Source organism: Chaetodon auriga, chromosome 17 (assembly GCF_051107435.1).
Source record: "Chaetodon auriga isolate fChaAug3 chromosome 17, fChaAug3.hap1, whole genome shotgun sequence".
NCBI lineage: Eukaryota > Metazoa > Chordata > Actinopteri > Chaetodontiformes > Chaetodontidae > Chaetodon > Chaetodon auriga.
Genome location: NC_135090.1, coordinates 15713700 through 15729405, shown reverse-complemented (window position 1 = coordinate 15729405; position 15706 = coordinate 15713700). Strand labels below are relative to the sequence as shown.

The 15706-nt window shown below is 40.6% G+C and overlaps 3 protein-coding genes across 7 annotated transcripts in view; 2 read left to right on the top strand and 1 right to left on the bottom strand.

Annotated features, from left to right (window-relative positions):
• akap9 (A kinase (PRKA) anchor protein 9) overlaps positions 1 to 2035 on the bottom strand; it is a 61002-nt gene extending 58967 nt beyond the window's left edge. For 3 of the 5 annotated variants that reach the window (XM_076755333.1, XM_076755329.1, XM_076755332.1), the window contains exon 1: positions 1787 to 2033. In XM_076755333.1, coding sequence (XP_076611448.1) covers positions 1787 to 1834 — 48 coding nt within the window. In that variant the 5' untranslated portion in view covers positions 1835 to 2033. Of the gene's footprint in view, positions 1 to 1786 lie in introns of all 5 variants that reach the window. The other 2 variants (XM_076755328.1, XM_076755330.1) reach the window with 2 other exon arrangements.
• A 4393-nt stretch (positions 2036 to 6428) lies between these two features.
• Positions 6429 to 8515, top strand: mterf1 (mitochondrial transcription termination factor 1). Its single transcript, XM_076754836.1, has 2 exons — positions 6429 to 6526; positions 7211 to 8515. Exon 2 carries the CDS (start codon positions 7261 to 7263, stop codon positions 8389 to 8391), a length of 1131 nt encoding a protein of 376 aa, XP_076610951.1. The 5' UTR covers positions 6429 to 6526; positions 7211 to 7260; the 3' UTR covers positions 8392 to 8515.
• A 250-nt stretch (positions 8516 to 8765) lies between these two features.
• On the top strand, positions 8766 to 15240 carry dus3l (dihydrouridine synthase 3-like (S. cerevisiae)). Its single transcript, XM_076755427.1, has 15 exons — positions 8766 to 9068; positions 9271 to 9378; positions 10038 to 10299; positions 10400 to 10751; positions 11060 to 11238; positions 11432 to 11473; positions 11614 to 11766; positions 11865 to 11981; positions 12232 to 12297; positions 12483 to 12593; positions 12936 to 13032; positions 13200 to 13275; positions 13790 to 13978; positions 14740 to 14868; positions 14970 to 15240. Exons 2-15 carry the CDS (start codon positions 9302 to 9304, stop codon positions 15040 to 15042), a joined length of 1923 nt encoding a protein of 640 aa, XP_076611542.1. The 5' UTR covers positions 8766 to 9068; positions 9271 to 9301; the 3' UTR covers positions 15043 to 15240.
• Positions 15241 to 15706: the final 466 nt, after the last annotated feature.

The window sequence follows — 15706 nt, the reverse complement described above, 5'->3', positions numbered from 1 at the left end:
TAACACTGTCCTGGATATCCCCGCTAACCATTATTAACGTGAAATATCCTGTGAAGTTTCTCCCCTGCATGTGAGGGCATGGTGACATGGTGCAGTACAGAGGGGCCTTTTATACACCAAAATGCCAAAGCCAAAACCACAGAGATGGTCTTTCTCATGGCCTCTCCCACTGTGCGAACCTAAAAGGGAGAGCACCAGCTCCAGTATGAAACACAGCATATTGGGTGTTCCTCTGCAACATCAGGACATAAAGTGTCTGGAAAGCAGCGCCTTTTCAAGTCTGCCTGACAGAACTCATTCTTATACTCAACAACAACCCAGCGGGACAAAAACTGCAATTTTAAGAGTAATGAACAGTTATACAGTGAGCAGTGATGTGTGACTGCTGCTGATGAACAGCTATTTGCGACTTTTACGGCTGCAACTAACAATTACTTTCACTGTTGATTAATCTGTCGGTCATTTTCTCAATTAAAAAATCTGTTGGTTTGTCAAGAAAATGGCAGAAATGGTGAAAAATGCTGAAAAGTCACTTATTCCCAAAGCTTCAAATGTTTTGTTTTGTCCACAATCAAAAATTATTCAGTTTACTGCCAGCAAGGACTAAAGAAAAAAGGAAATGTTCAGATTTGAGAAGCTGAAATAAGAGAATTTAATAATAAAAAATGACTCCAAACAATGAACTGATTATCAAAATAGTTGGCAACTGATTTAATAGTCCACAGCTAATCAATTAATCAACTAATCATTGCAGCTTTTGTGACTTTTGTGAGATGAGGTCATCAAGATTAAACACTAAATTTGTGACACTGATTTCAAACATTTCTTTTAATTCCACTTTCTCTCTCTCTTGCCCTCCTCAGGGTGTGTTATAATCACACTGTACATTATCTACTTCATGCACAAAGTGGAGGTCAGCCAGTCACACTGAGCAGCATCAACTGATAATATGTTATGTTGTTAAGATTCCCTTGCAGGCGCGTTATTGAAAGAATTCATACTGGAGATGTTTGGGTGGACAAACATTAATAACAAAGCTGGTGCGAGGTTATACAACGGCTCACCAGTCAAAAACTGTTCAGACAGAGCAGTGTACCATTTATTTACTGCCATTAATCACATGAAACAACGTTCATGTCTGTGACAAAATTAATGAATATGGCATGCCTCAATCCAGGGTTGCATGGCTAACTGAAATCCAACATTTTCCTTTGTGACAACATTGTTTTACAGCAGCTGCTGGCTGGGTGGGGGGGGGCTGTCCTGACCTAAATGTTGGTGGTGCTGCTGCTTGATAAAGTCAATGTAGCACAAGTGTGGCATGTGGGGCAGTGTTTGCTCTCGCTCGTGGGGATATGTCCTGTAAATCCTGTTACACCAGCCTGTCAGCCTCACTTCAGGTGGCGTTTATAAGCCTTTGGTAACGATGCGACGGTTTGACTTTAGGATAGATTAAGTTAACATTGCGTGCACACCCCAACACGCTACTTTGAGAAAAATAGGATGAAACAGCGGAGCAACGCTTGACATGCAGCATGACAAAGGAGTACGTGGCTAGCAGTAGTTATGCTAACACCCCGGCAAGCCACCCCCCGGCTGTCAGAGCAGGGCGCATGTTTCCTGGGTCTGACAGCTGAGAGGGGGATACGGAGGGAGGGGGAGACCAAAAAACAGCTGACAGACCCAGCAGTGAGAAAACAAGTTGACGACAGCATTAAGTTAATACTTTACAACAGCGATAGCACAGTTAGTGAGTTATGCTAACGCCAAAAACTGAGAATCCTACCTTTGCTTTGCCGGCCTCCAGCTTCTTTTGCCTCTCCTCGTCTTCCATCACCGCGGTCCCTGTGGCTAAAACAAGAGGAAAACTGCTTCATGCGAGATACGAGAGAGAAAAACCTAAAAACTAACGGTTAAATATCACTAGTGCGGCCTCTAATTCACTGCAGCTCACTTCAAATTGCATTTACTAGGTGCTGTCTCCTTGTAGACAGTCCGCCGCCATGTTTTCCACGTAAACATGAGACCCAACTATGATGACGTTGTGTAGGTGCCTTCACAGCCACGCCCCCTCGCATTCCACTCGTGTTGCCTTCATGAACTGTCAGAAAAGTCACCATTACTCTGTTTCCGTGTTCTGTTTCTATGCTCATCTTCATCCAGTGTCAAGACTCAAAAGTAAAGTAGCTATGCCGCGGCATTAAAGTATCCCATTACAAGTGAAAGTCTCACATTAAAATTCTTACCCAAGCAAAAACCTATGCGTATTAAAAACAAGATGTACTTAAAGTATCAAAAATAAAAATATTCATTATGTAAAATGCCCATATTCAGTGAGTGTTTATGGCATGTAATATTGGATTGCTATTAATGCGTCAATAATAGTGTAAGCTGTATTTTAATGTAGTCAAATTAAAGCTAATTTGAACAACTTTCTATACTTCTGGGTGGTTTAATCTCTGGCAATTTGGCATATTTCAGATGATCATCATATATTTTGTACGCAAAATCTAATCTTATAAAGTGAGTACTAACTACTGCTGACATAAATGTAGTGGAATGAAAAGTACAGTGTTTCTCTCTGGAGTAGAAGTATAAAGTGGCATCAGATGGAAGTACTGTACATGTATCTCAACATTTTATCTAAGTACAGTACTTTAGTAAGTGCACATTACATTCTGCCACTGTAGCCTGATAAACAAACAAATGTTCACCATCTAAAACTCCTTAAATAAACCACTTGACTCTGTTATTTCACTGTATTCACTTTGTTTTTTGAAGTGATTTATAGAGGCAATATCAACACGACAACACGAATCCTTTCACATCTTAATGCACTGCAGCCTTTAATAATAAACCAACATATCTGATCATTTTCATCATATCATTCATAAGTTTCACTGCCTTGTATGCACTCTGAATCCCACTTAAAACGTCTGCTCTGTTTCTATGGTAACAGGAGGAAAGGTTGCCAGAGCCATCCCAGCCGAGAGGTTTCTTTTTTAACACCAAATATTTTCATTTCAAAGCAGTGATTTTTTTTTTCCTCTAACAAAGGCTTCGGCCATCACATTTTGCAGCACGGCACTCGATTGGTCTGTTCCAGGCACATTTCAAACAGCAGTGGTTTACACTCCTTTGAAAGCGAAACGTTTGAGCCTCCTTGGCTGAATGGGACAGCAGGTAACATGAGCGACTGGCATCAGTTTCTAGGACAGATGGAGGCGATAAAGGACAGGATGGCCAATATTTAGCGTACAGGCTGCATGAGGAATAAATCTTTAGTCCACAAATAGTTTTTTTTATTTCATTAGAACAGGTCATTATGAGCTGAATGCTTGTCCTGTATCTGTCCTGCAGACGTGTTCAGGATATAGCTTACAGAAGTGATAATCTATCCTGATAGTCAGCCTGAATTACCATTTGGGGTCATTTTGTTCATGAATTCATTCTTCTCTATGAATATCTGAACAAACTGGAGATGTGGGCATCGATTCAGTGCTCGCGAAGCAGTGATAACCACCAAGGCCATTGCAGAATTTTAGAAATGCAGCTGATTTGGGCTATTTTCTGCCTCCTTTGTTGGATTCCTGTGTCTTAGTTTATATTGTTTATTTCATGTAAACCTCAACACTGTACAAATAAATCAAATGTTATACAATTAAAAGTAGTTATTGTGTCATTGAGTCCAAATTCGTCCATCATGACCCCACCTTGCAGACATGAGACATCTTTTACAGCCAGATAAAGTTCTGAGATTGTTTCATCTTTTGTCATTTTTGTTGTATAATGAATTATTATTCAATTATATTTTCAGTAAATTTCAACATTGCCTGGAATATTTTTCTGTTAGAGAAATCAGACACGACCCTTTTGAACTCTTTTTTTCCCCTAAAAACAAACAAATTAAAAATCATGAGTCTAAAAGATGTACAGCTTGTGTAATGTACTGTTTGTGTGTTTGTAGAATGTAAACTCAACTTCAGGCTGTTAAAAAAAAAAAAAGAAAACCTCCAAATTCACAGAAACAATATCATTCCTGTACTCAGTTTAAGATATAACCCTAATTGGAACTGAATGAAGGTTAATGTAAAAACGTCTTTAAATGAAAGTACTCCTGTAACGCCACAGCTCTTTCACTGTCAACATCATTCATATAAAATGACTTTCTACAGAAAACCTGCAGATTCACTGAGGTTATTTAAGTGTCAGATTTTCTTCTGCTTCTAGAAACATTGAAAACATACCAGCAGCAGCAGGAGAGGACGCTCTGTGTCTTCGGCTGACGGGAGCTGAACAGCTTATAGTCTGGCAGATTTTGAATTCCACCCATCTTCTTTTGGACATTCTTACTAATTTGATCCCACCTGTGAGCACCGGCTGTCTGTGCGTCTACAGGAACCACAGAGCGTTGAAAGTTTCACCAGCTTCTAAATTATTGATTCACAGAAGGAGTACAGTGTCAGCAGTTACCCAAGCAACTTCCCCAAGTCGACCACGGTAAACGGATCAGGACAGAATTCCATTTAATATTGAAAATATAACAGTAGAGATATTCATGCATGAAGAAAGACACAAATTCACTGAACATTTCCAAGAGGTTCAGAGGGAGTGAGAAAATGGGCACTCAACTAAAATGCAATGGCACAAATGAACAGAAAGATAAGAAAAAGAGATAAGTATAGGTATAAGCAATGATTATAAAAAAAATTAGATGCTTTTTCTGAGAGCACGTCTTATAGGTAGGAGAGATTTATCAGCGCACTTAAATAAAACCAATGTATTTTAAAACAACAGCCTGTAAATCCTACCTTCACTGAGGTAAATGGGGAGCACAAAATGATAGAGAGACTTGTAAACACTCTACATATGAACACTTATCTGAAACAGTTTCACCAAAAAGGTATAGATTAAATAACAGATAAATCCAATATTGGTATGACATGATAGCACACTGCAGGACTGTTAGCTAAGGTGTACCATGAAGGCACCATAGAGAGCAAAAGATGCAACATACTGTATATGAATTGTCTAATAGGTGAAAATTCATTTCCTCTTATTAGTGAGGGAGCAAATGCAGCCACAGCCTTCTTTCTTGTGTCTCCCACTTTTCTCCTCTCATCCTTCGTCTTCCACTAAAAAAGATTGAAAAAGGCAGAAATATAAACAAAGCAGTTGCTCCATATTGCTTCATTATGCAAATACAGGCAAAAGGTCTTTGGACAAGTGTGAGTAAAGAGGAGCTGTGCGTGGTAATGAAAATAAACAGTGTCCTGTTGATGGCAGAGAAAAACTAAAACTGAAACTCTATCATGCAGGAAGCTGTTTTCACTACGACACCACAGTCACTTCAGTCTTAGAGCAGCCTGGGTGAACGTTCATTTGCATAATGAAGATGTCACTGTGCTCCATTAAAATATTCATGAGTGGTGAGGCTCATCAGTAAAGAGACACAATGGGTCAGTAGGTTTTTCAGTGCTCAGCTGTGAGCCACACCACATGGCGAACGCTCTCTTGTACAGCACAGGCATACAAGAACATCAGCTGTATGTTTGACATGAATTAAGTATTAATGCCTGAAACACAGGTCTACGATACTCTTATGATAATCTTAAGATACTTTTATGATTATACTAAAAACATTAAGCTTGCCAGGTATCATAATACACCCATGAATGGACCCATTGCACTCTTTTTAAGTGACTGAATACTTGAATTTGAATTAATTCACATTGTACATTCTGAGCAAAATAGTGATGCAATTAACACAAAAGTCTTTCTGGGGAGGTTTTATGACCTCAGAAGGAGTTCAAATTGCTTCAGATTGAATTTTCTGAATCTTGTAGCCTTAAAAAAATGTGGGCAAATACCATTAAAATAAATCAAAATTTAATGTGGGCATCTTCACCAGAGCTACAGTACATCCTGGCAGCGTGGAGAAGGTCTTGAACAATTTATTCCATCAATTATGGAGACAAATGTACAGACAATACAACTCCAAAGTTAACTGAAATTAATAAATTGAGGGGGAAATAATCATAGCGATAACACAGACAGGACATATGTAACGGTTAGACAAAAAATAGGGTTGGAGAAATTTGGCCAAATTACCTCAATATATTGAAATTCATGCTTACAGTTGGCTGGTCATTCTTGAAGTGTTTACTTAGTGGGAACTATAACATTAAATTGTCCAGTGTGAAAAGTGCCCTATTAATCTAAACACCATCTTTTGCTTCTGATTATATCCTTAATTCATGGTCACCTTATAATCTTCTGGTAGGTAGAAATGTAAAAATGCAAACCCTTTGCTTCCATCTAGTGGTTGAAAAAAAACAGGGACTCTTATTGTACCTCCGAAACACTAGATGGCGCTCATTAGCAAGATTCGTCAATATGGGGGGGTTCGCAAATATCGCGAGAGTTCTTCGAGGGTTATATTTCCGCTTTGATTTGCACTGAGTGGTCCTAAATATCCGACTCATTAGCATGTAGGTGGTCGACCGAGAGAAGCTATATGTGTGGGGTATGCTTTTTGTTTAATTCTACATGAACACTCGAGGCACTAATAATGAACTGTACGCGCTAAAAGATCTAACAGTTTCATTTGGGGCGGATAACAGTCCTCACCCAATGAAAATTGAAAGTAGTGACAGGAGTTGAAACTCAGCGAGAGAGCGGACGTTAATGTCAGTCGTCCTGTATGTGATGAATAACTCTTAGTATGAAGTTATACGCCTGTTATACGAGAGGTCCCGTGTCAGTTTTAGTATTATCTGCTTCTCACGTGGTTTAGCTGCTCTTGAGCATTTCGCTTGACAACTTTCAAATGATGCTTCTTTTTCTCTTAAACTATGAAGCACTTCTGACTCCATACATTCGTTGTGTGAGTAAGTAAAATATGATGCATTTGGTAATATTTAATATAAGCTCCCACTCGACCACTTTAATACTTAATAATAACTACATACAAAGTACATAAAAATTACTTTTTTTTTCTCATTTCATTTATAGGATTTTTATAGTGTTGTACTGCTATTTTAAGGATCTATAAGGGTAAAGCATCTGAGTACATATTCCTCCACTGTTACAGACATTATGCTGGTGCACTGTTTATGACCAAGGCTAACTCTCATAATGCTTGTTTCTTTGACTAGATTTCTATGTTCTTATTCAGCTAAATATGCCATGTTTGTTTTTCTTCTTTTAGGCCCAATGACACCGACACTGAGTGTTACTGTGTAGCCTTCCTTATGAAGAATGGCAGCAGTATCTGGAGTGAGGGCTCTCCTTCGGCGATCAATAAATCAAGTACACTTAACATCAACCTGCCTTCCCAAATGGATTTGCAGTTCTGTTACTAAAGGTAATGAGCCAAAGCCGACAGTGAACTCTGAGAATGAATCTCTGCTCGAGAACCTGAATCTCATGGGCGTCGACGTGGAGATGGCGCGCCAGCGTCAGCCCGGAGTGCTTCGTAAAGCCTTCACTAATGAGCAAGGTCTCGCTCAGTTTATGAAAAGCAAAGGTGCCAGCCGCCAAGTAATCGCCAGCATCATATCCCGTTATCCCCGCGCTATCACCCGTTCAATTGAACACTTGGACCAGCGCTGGGAGCTGTGGAGAAACGTTTTCCAAACTGATGCAGAAATAGTGACCATCCTGAGTCGCTCACCTGAATCTTTCTTCCGCTCCAGTGATAATGGGAACCTGAAGAAGAACATCGCTTTTCTGGCCTCACTTGGACTGAACACCAAAGACCTCCATCGGCTGTTGACGACAGCGCCGCGCACATTCTCCAACAGTTTAGAGCTCAACAGGCAGATGGTGGAGTTTCTGGAGGACGTCTGTGCTGAACTCGGCGGAAAAAATCCAGAGCAGTTTCCTAAAGCTGTCATATCCAGAAACGTTTACATTCTCATCCGAAGCACAAAGAGAGTCAAGACGAACATTGAGATTCTGAGAGCTTCTCTTAAACTGAGCGATTCAGAGCTGCTTGCTTTCCTTCAAGGCCCGGGGGCAGAAATTCTGGACCTTTCCAGTGAATACATGAAGAAGAATTTTGGCAGTCTCCAGCAGAAGTTGGATTTACTTGGCTGTCAGAGAGCTGACCTAAAAAAGCTGATTGTTAGCTATCCAGTTGTTCTGTTTATTGGGCCAAACAGGCTGAGCTCCAAACTAGACTGTCTTCTAAAAGGAGGAATAACAATGAAGCAGATACTGGAAAAGCCCAAGGTTTTAGACTACAGCACAGAGAACATTACAGGGCGACTAGAGGAGCTGAAGAGAGTTGGATATGACTTCCAGAAGAATGGCATCAGTGTGCTGGACTCCAGCCGAAAGCGGTTTGATGCCAAGATAGAAAAACTTTCTGCCTCATTAGATGACTGAATGTCTGTATTATTATGATGTTACCTAATGTTCGATTCTGCTTGTGTTGGAATGTTAACAATAATTTAATAATTCACCCATTTGCCAGATGTGTTTCTTGATTAATTACATTAAGTCCCTGAAAATTGTGAACAATCATGTTTTCCTATACCCCAGGCCTTTGAATTGCTTGCTTGCTAACCCAAAGATATCTAAAAATTTACTGTCACATATGGCAACAGAACCAGCAATTCTTTACAATTTTGACATCTTGTATGTTGAAACAAAAGTCTAATAAATAAGTTATCACTGAAGAGCTCCATTAAACGCATTTAATAGTTTTAATGTGAAGATCGTGGGAGACTCGCTGTATCCGGAACCAATGTGTGTCTGCTAGTACACCACGGACCTTACCTAACTGCTGCACAACCGTTTCCTCACGCTGTTGGGATTGTTACTGTTCGTGTAATGGTATGAGACAGAAGTATAGTTTAAGTTAACTGCTACCGTTTAGTTGTTACTTGTGAAGACATTTTTAACCGCTATAAATTTGCGTTAAATGCGTCAGCAAGCCAGTAGCTGTTAGTGTCAACAGCCGTTACGTTAGCTGTTAGCTTGTTAGCAGGATTAGGAGTATTTAATTAATTTCAGTAAAGTATGCAACACTAACTGCGCTTTGGCAACCTTAGCAATAACAGGTAAGTAACTCAGCTAATTTATAGTCACTTTAATCAGAGGCAACTTATATGGAAGTTAAAGTCAACGTACGTTAAGTAACGTTAAAGTACTGTAACGCAGCACTGATTTTCTTTTTGTGTTTAAATATGACTGTAGCTCATGACCAGGAAGTTAGCAGTTAGCTGATTCAAAGTGGCCGGCTGTTGTATCGACATGTTTCAGAAAAGGACTGGGGTGAGCCTGTGAAGCTGTCATGGAAAAAGCGGCGGATGAACCCGTTGAAAAGCGGACAGATGTAGCTGTGAAAGGTGAAGCTCTCATCAAACCAGAGTAAGTAACGAGCCAGCTGCTGAACACGTGACAAGTCGTGAAACTGGTGGAACTCACTGCAAACAGTGTGAAGTGGTGGCATAATCTAGATTCAGACAGATGATGTGTCTAAAAAGGTCTAACCTCCAGCAGCACTCCTAGTATGCAGAACAACTTTATTGTCACACCAAAGCCTTTGGACTTTTTCCCCCTTCGTGCATTTTGTAAGTAGGTGAAGTCATGGCAGACATCTCTGCATCACTTGTTGTCTATCAGCTCCTTCTTCACCATGCCAGTCCATTATGATGTTCTATCTCTGCAAACAACACACCAGACTCACATCTTGCAACCTGAATAGAGTAATCCAGCAGAGAAGCATGGACCCCTGCTGTCATAACATTTCACACCACATGCTGCTTTGTCTGATGGAGCCAACAAAACTACACTGTCAGCAAATAGTTTAGCAGCTAGAGTGAATGCACTTGACTTCTTATATAGAGTATGGACTTAGCTCTTGCTCCAATTTTGCGAGAAGTGGCTTGTCTGTATCAATAGTCCCGACTGCCATTTCACATAATGGCTTCACACACTGTCTTGAAGTGGTATTTTGTATGTCTGGTTGTTCTACCACCAAATCGACAGGATGATTTTTATCTCTCTTTCTCTTCTTGTGTTTGCAGATTCCTTACAACCAAAGTAAAATTTCATGAGTTTGTAGACTCTGAGTGGCAGGGCCCAAAGGGAGAGAAGGCCAGTGAAAATGAGAAAGTGGAGGACACGTCTGTTGAGGAACCCGACACTAAAAAGCTCAAGCTGGAGTCTGAGGAGGGAAATAAAGCAGGAAAACCAGACGGTAAAAGAAAACGGGGACAGAATAAGTCAAGGCCTCACGTGAAGCCTTTCACCTATGATGAGAAACGACTGTGCCTCTCAGTCATGCGGGTATGCGAATGTAACCGACCGTCCACAAATGTCACATGCACTGCTTTTTGATCGCTATGTCAGCTTATTGTCATTGCCCTGACTTTTGCCATCTATGCAGGACAATAGGGAATGCCCCTTTGGAGACAAATGTCATTTTCATCACGACGTTGCAGAGTACTTGGCGACTAAGCCCGCTGACATCGGAGATAGCTGCTACCTCTATGACACATTTGGAAAGTGTACCTACAGCCTCTCCTGCCGCTTTGCCAAGGCGCACACGACACCTGACTTCAAAACCATGGAGAACGCAGAGCTAATTAAGGCCTACGAGGGCAGGAGTGTGGTGAAGAACACCCTGAGCAAAGACCTCCAGAATCGTCTGAGGAAGCATTCAGTGGCCTTCACGAAGTCAGCAGAATACCTCAAAACACTTTCAGACAACAGAGACAAAAGAGAACAGCAGGGGAATGGTAAGACCACTGAAGAGGTTTTTTAAAGCAAGGCACCCATGCATGATCTAACAGCAGTGCCCATATCCTTTGGGAGTATTGTTAGCATTCTGCCGGTGTTTCCACTCCCTCTTAAGCTGTCAGTCGTAGTCTTATAATGAGTCCATTAAGTTGAAATTGAAATAACACAGACACTGACAGAACTGCAGTAATCAATAGTGAAAAGAAGTGTCTCTGAAGTGAGGCACTGATTTCATTTAATCACTTCACCCAGTTTTAGTTAGATGATTTAGATTTGGTGGTATAACTCAGTCTTTTGATGTACCCAGGTGATGCTTGTGTAGCTGAATTACCTGCAGATCCAACAGTAGGGGAGCAGCACGTGTCTACTGAAGCAGAAACACAGGTACAGCCACAGGCCAGCCCAGATAAACAGCCTCCAGTCAAGACTGTTGGCCCTCTGACCGATGTCGATGTCATCAAGTTGCGTCCATGTGAAAAGAAACAGGTACATCTCAGACAACCATCTTTCCTCCAAAATTCTATATTTTTTAAAAGTAGTTTGGTTTATATAAAACAGGGAATATCATGTAATCTATTTTCTCACTAAATAAATGTGCCGCTGAATGAAAGCCAACTGATACTGATGAATATTTAACAGAGTATTTGCACAAATTCAATCCCTTTCTTTGTCGTTTAAGGTGGACTTTCAAGACAAACTCTACCTTGCTCCTCTAACAACTGTGAGTACAACCAGACTGAATTGAGTGCTGAGCTTTGACGTGTTATTAATGTAGTTGTATATGTTTAAATGATGCCCAACAAGTTTATTTAAAATGTCAGTCTAAAGAACCTTACTGAATGATTCCCTCTCTTTCTTCAGTGTGGAAATCTGCCTTTCCGTCGTGTGTGCAAGCGCTTTGGAGCAGACATCACCTGTGGGGAGATGGCCATGTGCACCAACCTGCTGCAAGGGCAGCAGTCAGAATGGGCCCTCCTGAAGAGGCACGAAAGCGAAGATGTTTTTGGTGTCCAGGTGATGTCCTCATGGAGCACTGAGACTCTTCAGACCTCCTTAGAGTAGTTGAACGACTCTGTTTGTGTTGCTGTTACAAACATGGCTTGTGTCTCCAGGTGGAGGGCTGCTTCCCAGACACCATGACAAGGTGTGCCGAGCTCATCAACAACAACATCGACGTTGACTTCGTGGACATCAACTCTGGATGTCCCATCGACCTTGTCTACAAAAAGGTAAACCCCCCATCAAACCAAATAGTCCCATTCAGATTCAAGGGAAGCTGCACTGTGGGTGTCACACCTTTACGTTTCCCTCCCTGCACAGTAAATTCTAGCAGTTTTACACACTCATGCGGCAGTGTGACATTTTTTAAAATCAGTATTTGTAAACCTCTCTGTGCCCTCTGTGGTTAAGTTAGGACCCACTTTAAGCTTAACATCAGCACCCTCTCTTTTGTTTCCCTAATTTGCATTGACTCTTCAGGGTGGGGGCTGCGGCTTGATGACACGCACCAGAAAGTTTGAACAGATCATCAAGGGAATGAACTATGTAAGTGTGGATCTTCTTACCTTATGTAAAGCATTATATCATTTTCCAGTGAAGGCAGTTTTATAGGCTATTTTAGATGAGTTTTTTGGCTGTTAGGGGGAAATTCAACAAGTATTCTTTGGCTTAGATTACATGTACAGTGAGTGTTTAAGGCTGAATGAAAACACGACTTTTTCCTCCTGAAGGTTCTTGACGTTCCTTTGACTGTCAAGATCCGCACTGGTGTTCAGGAGAAGAGCAACGTAGCGCACAAGCTCATCCCAGAGATGAAGAAATGGGGCGTCTCAATGGTCACAGTAAGTCTTGTAGAAGAAGAGACGTTTAAAAATGTGAAAAGAGATAAAAAGAGAGAGGGGTTTTAACTATCTGAAAAGGCTCTTTGTATTTATTACTAGTCATAACACATATCTATGAAATATGAAAACAACGGGAGTTAAATTTAAGATTTTCCAGGTTAAGGGCATTACACAAAAGGTCTTGATGATGCTTCATCTATGAGATGTATTTTTTCCACGTGTCTTGTTTTCATCAGTCACGCGTGACCTGTTTCCCTCTCTTTTTGTCGGTGTCATCAAATGAAACGTCGTGTCAGCATGATAGCGTGATGACACATCACTGATGCTGTTACTTTCTTACAGTTGCATGGCCGATCCAGAGAGCAGCGCTACACTAAGTTGGCTGACTGGGACTATATCAAAACCTGCTCCAAGCTGGCCAGTCCTGTCCCACTTTTTGGTATGTAGATTTGGGGAGATAGTGGCTGCAGAACAGGTCACAGTGATACACAAATAATCCAAAACTAACCTCCTCTAATGTGGAAAAAACTGGATTGGAACAATTTTGAACAATCATTTATAGCTGGTGATGAGATGAACTAAGGTGACCTGTGTTTGTTCCTTCAGGTAATGGAGACATTCTGTCCTATGAAGACGCCATGAAAGCCAGAGACACTGGAGTTTCTGGTATTATGATCGCAAGGTTGGTGCCACGTTAGTGTTTAGATACTGTACAGTCAAAATGTTGGAAACACTAAACAACCAACTGAATGTCAAGTTACCACATGGTTTACTCTGCAAATTTCTTTTGTGGTAAAGAATTAAATATTCTTTTTATTTGTCAGTAAGCTTCGTTTTGTAAACACCTTTCTTCTGTGCTTCATTTGTTGTAATAAGTTGTGGCTCTGTTCAGCTACTATAACCACATTTCAGGCATGAATTTACCCTTCTGTAACCACTCGTCACTAAATTTCTTTAAAACTTGTACAGAAGTTTGGAAATTGTCAGACCTGTGAAGGCTTTATGTGGAGCTTCTGTGGTGCGTAATCAGCAGTTCATATCTTGTGCTTGCATTTGCCACAGTCAGTGGGATAGTACATCCACACAGTCCCAACCACAGCAATTACTCCAGTATTTTATGAGGTGTACTTGAATCATAGTAGAATAAAATATTACATCAGTATTGCTTGACTTTTGTTGTGGTTGGCTCTCCTCAGAGGCGCTCTCATTAAGCCCTGGATCTTCACTGAAATAAAGGAGAGCAGGCACTGGGACATCTCGTCCAGTGAGCGACTGGACATCCTCAGGGATTTCACTAACTTTGGTCTGGAGCACTGGGGCTCCGACACTCGAGGTGTGGAGAAGACCCGCACCTTCATGCTGGAGTGGCTCTCTTTCATGTGCAGGTAGGCAACAACATGCACGTTAATATATTGCATTTCTACTATGAACAAGCAGACCCAAAGAGAGAGTCTGCACACTGTTAGGCTCCAGTAACATAAGATGTTTCTCAGGCCAAGATCTTGCAGATCAAAACACTATCTGTCTCGAAAAGAGAAATAAGTCATTCATTTGGAGCCTAACAGTGTGCAGACCTTTCTCCTTTGTGCCAGCAGTCTTTTTTTGGACCTGCACCTGCATATTTTTGCCTGGATGTGCGCACACCTGATCCGCCTTTGACTATGAAGGAGCCATATTCATTACTGTTTGTCATGTGATACAGAAACGGTTATACAGTAATTTAACAGGAGGCACACAGTTAGTCATGGTGTTTGAGCATGTGGGGACATTTGATACCTTTTAAAGTGTGTTTGATAGTAATAAAGATCAGCTAATATAAACGATGCATTAGGTGACTACATATACGAGTGGCTCCAAATGGAATGCACCTTTTAATATGAAGCTATCTTAAATCCTGGGTTTACAGAATACAAACCTGGTGCCTGAATTTGAATATATGGTGAAAGTTTGTCAATTCTTGTGGCAGAAAAGTATACATAGCTAACAGCATTATTTCTTTTGCACTGACATCTGTGGAATCACTGTTAGGGAAGATGGGAAGCTCTTCTGTCACAGCTGCACTGAGTGAAGTAGGCCATTTTCTCCCCAAAACAAAGAGAAGACTAATGATTATCTTTCACTTTTCCCCTCCATCTCTGTCTCTCAGGTATATTCCAGTGGGTCTTTTGGAGCGAGTGCCTCAGAAGATCAACGAGCGACCTCCGTACTACATGGGCAGAAACTACCTAGAGTCACTGATGGCCAGTCAGCACGTTGGGGACTGGATCAGGATCAGGTGAGCAGAAAACACCATCATTCAAACTGAAGCTACACTGAAATGAACTGTTAAATTGATGTATTTACTCACTATAACCTCTTACTTTGTCCCCACTCCAGTGAAATGCTACTTGGACCTGTGCCGAAGAACTTCAACTTTTTGCCCAAACATAAAGCGAACGCCTACAAGTAAATTTCTCTTTGTCCAACAACAAAGTTGTTTTTTTGTTTTGTTTTTAATTGGCTCTGTAGAGTAAGATTTAAGACAGGAAATCTATTGCATTTAAAACGATAAAGACTATTAAACAGTTTATTTGACCTGCGGTGCAGTAGGAGAATACATGGCTGTTTGTGTACTTGAAATATATGCAATAAATTCTTTTGCCACACTAAGAAATTTCTGTGTCTTTTTGTATTTTTCTTGCTGGTGAAAGAGAAAAGTGTGATTTCTGTGTGTTGGCTGTGTGATGAAACCTATCTGTATGAAACCTGTAATATGGTTTTAACTACAGTTGGAGATGGAGAACAGATGATGGCATATTAGATTTAATCTGTTTTAGTGTTTCTGTTAGCATCATACTGCACATGGGGCTAAGAGAATATTGAGAGAAAATATAAAGCAGCACCTGAAGGAAAACCCATTGTTGACTAAAATTTGTAAACATGGCTAAAATTGCTTTATAATATTAAGAATGAAAATTTGTTACTTGTGTGTAACAAAAAATGTATTTGCGCAATACTTTATGTAATTTTGCTCAGTTGGTCTGTTTAAAAAGTAAGTACTCTTAGAAACATGAAACAGGGCTTCTCTCCTTTTCCCTTTCAGCCAATAGGCGGTTTTCATTCACTCACGTGCG

Excerpts from the sequence above, each read along its gene's own strand:
- dus3l (XM_076755427.1), top strand. The coding sequence starts at position 9,302 with ATGGAAAAAGCGGCGGATGAACCCGTTGAAAAGCGGACAGATGTAGCT. Across the intron at positions 10,752-11,059 it reads AAGAGAACAGCAGGGGAATG|GTGATGCTTGTGTAGCTGAA; the intron begins GTAAGACCACTG and ends TGATGTACCCAG. Across the intron at positions 14,869-14,969 it reads GGGGACTGGATCAGGATCAG|TGAAATGCTACTTGGACCTG; the intron begins GTGAGCAGAAAA and ends TCCCCACTCCAG.
- mterf1 (XM_076754836.1), top strand. The coding sequence starts at position 7,261 with ATGGCAGCAGTATCTGGAGTGAGGGCTCTCCTTCGGCGATCAATAAAT.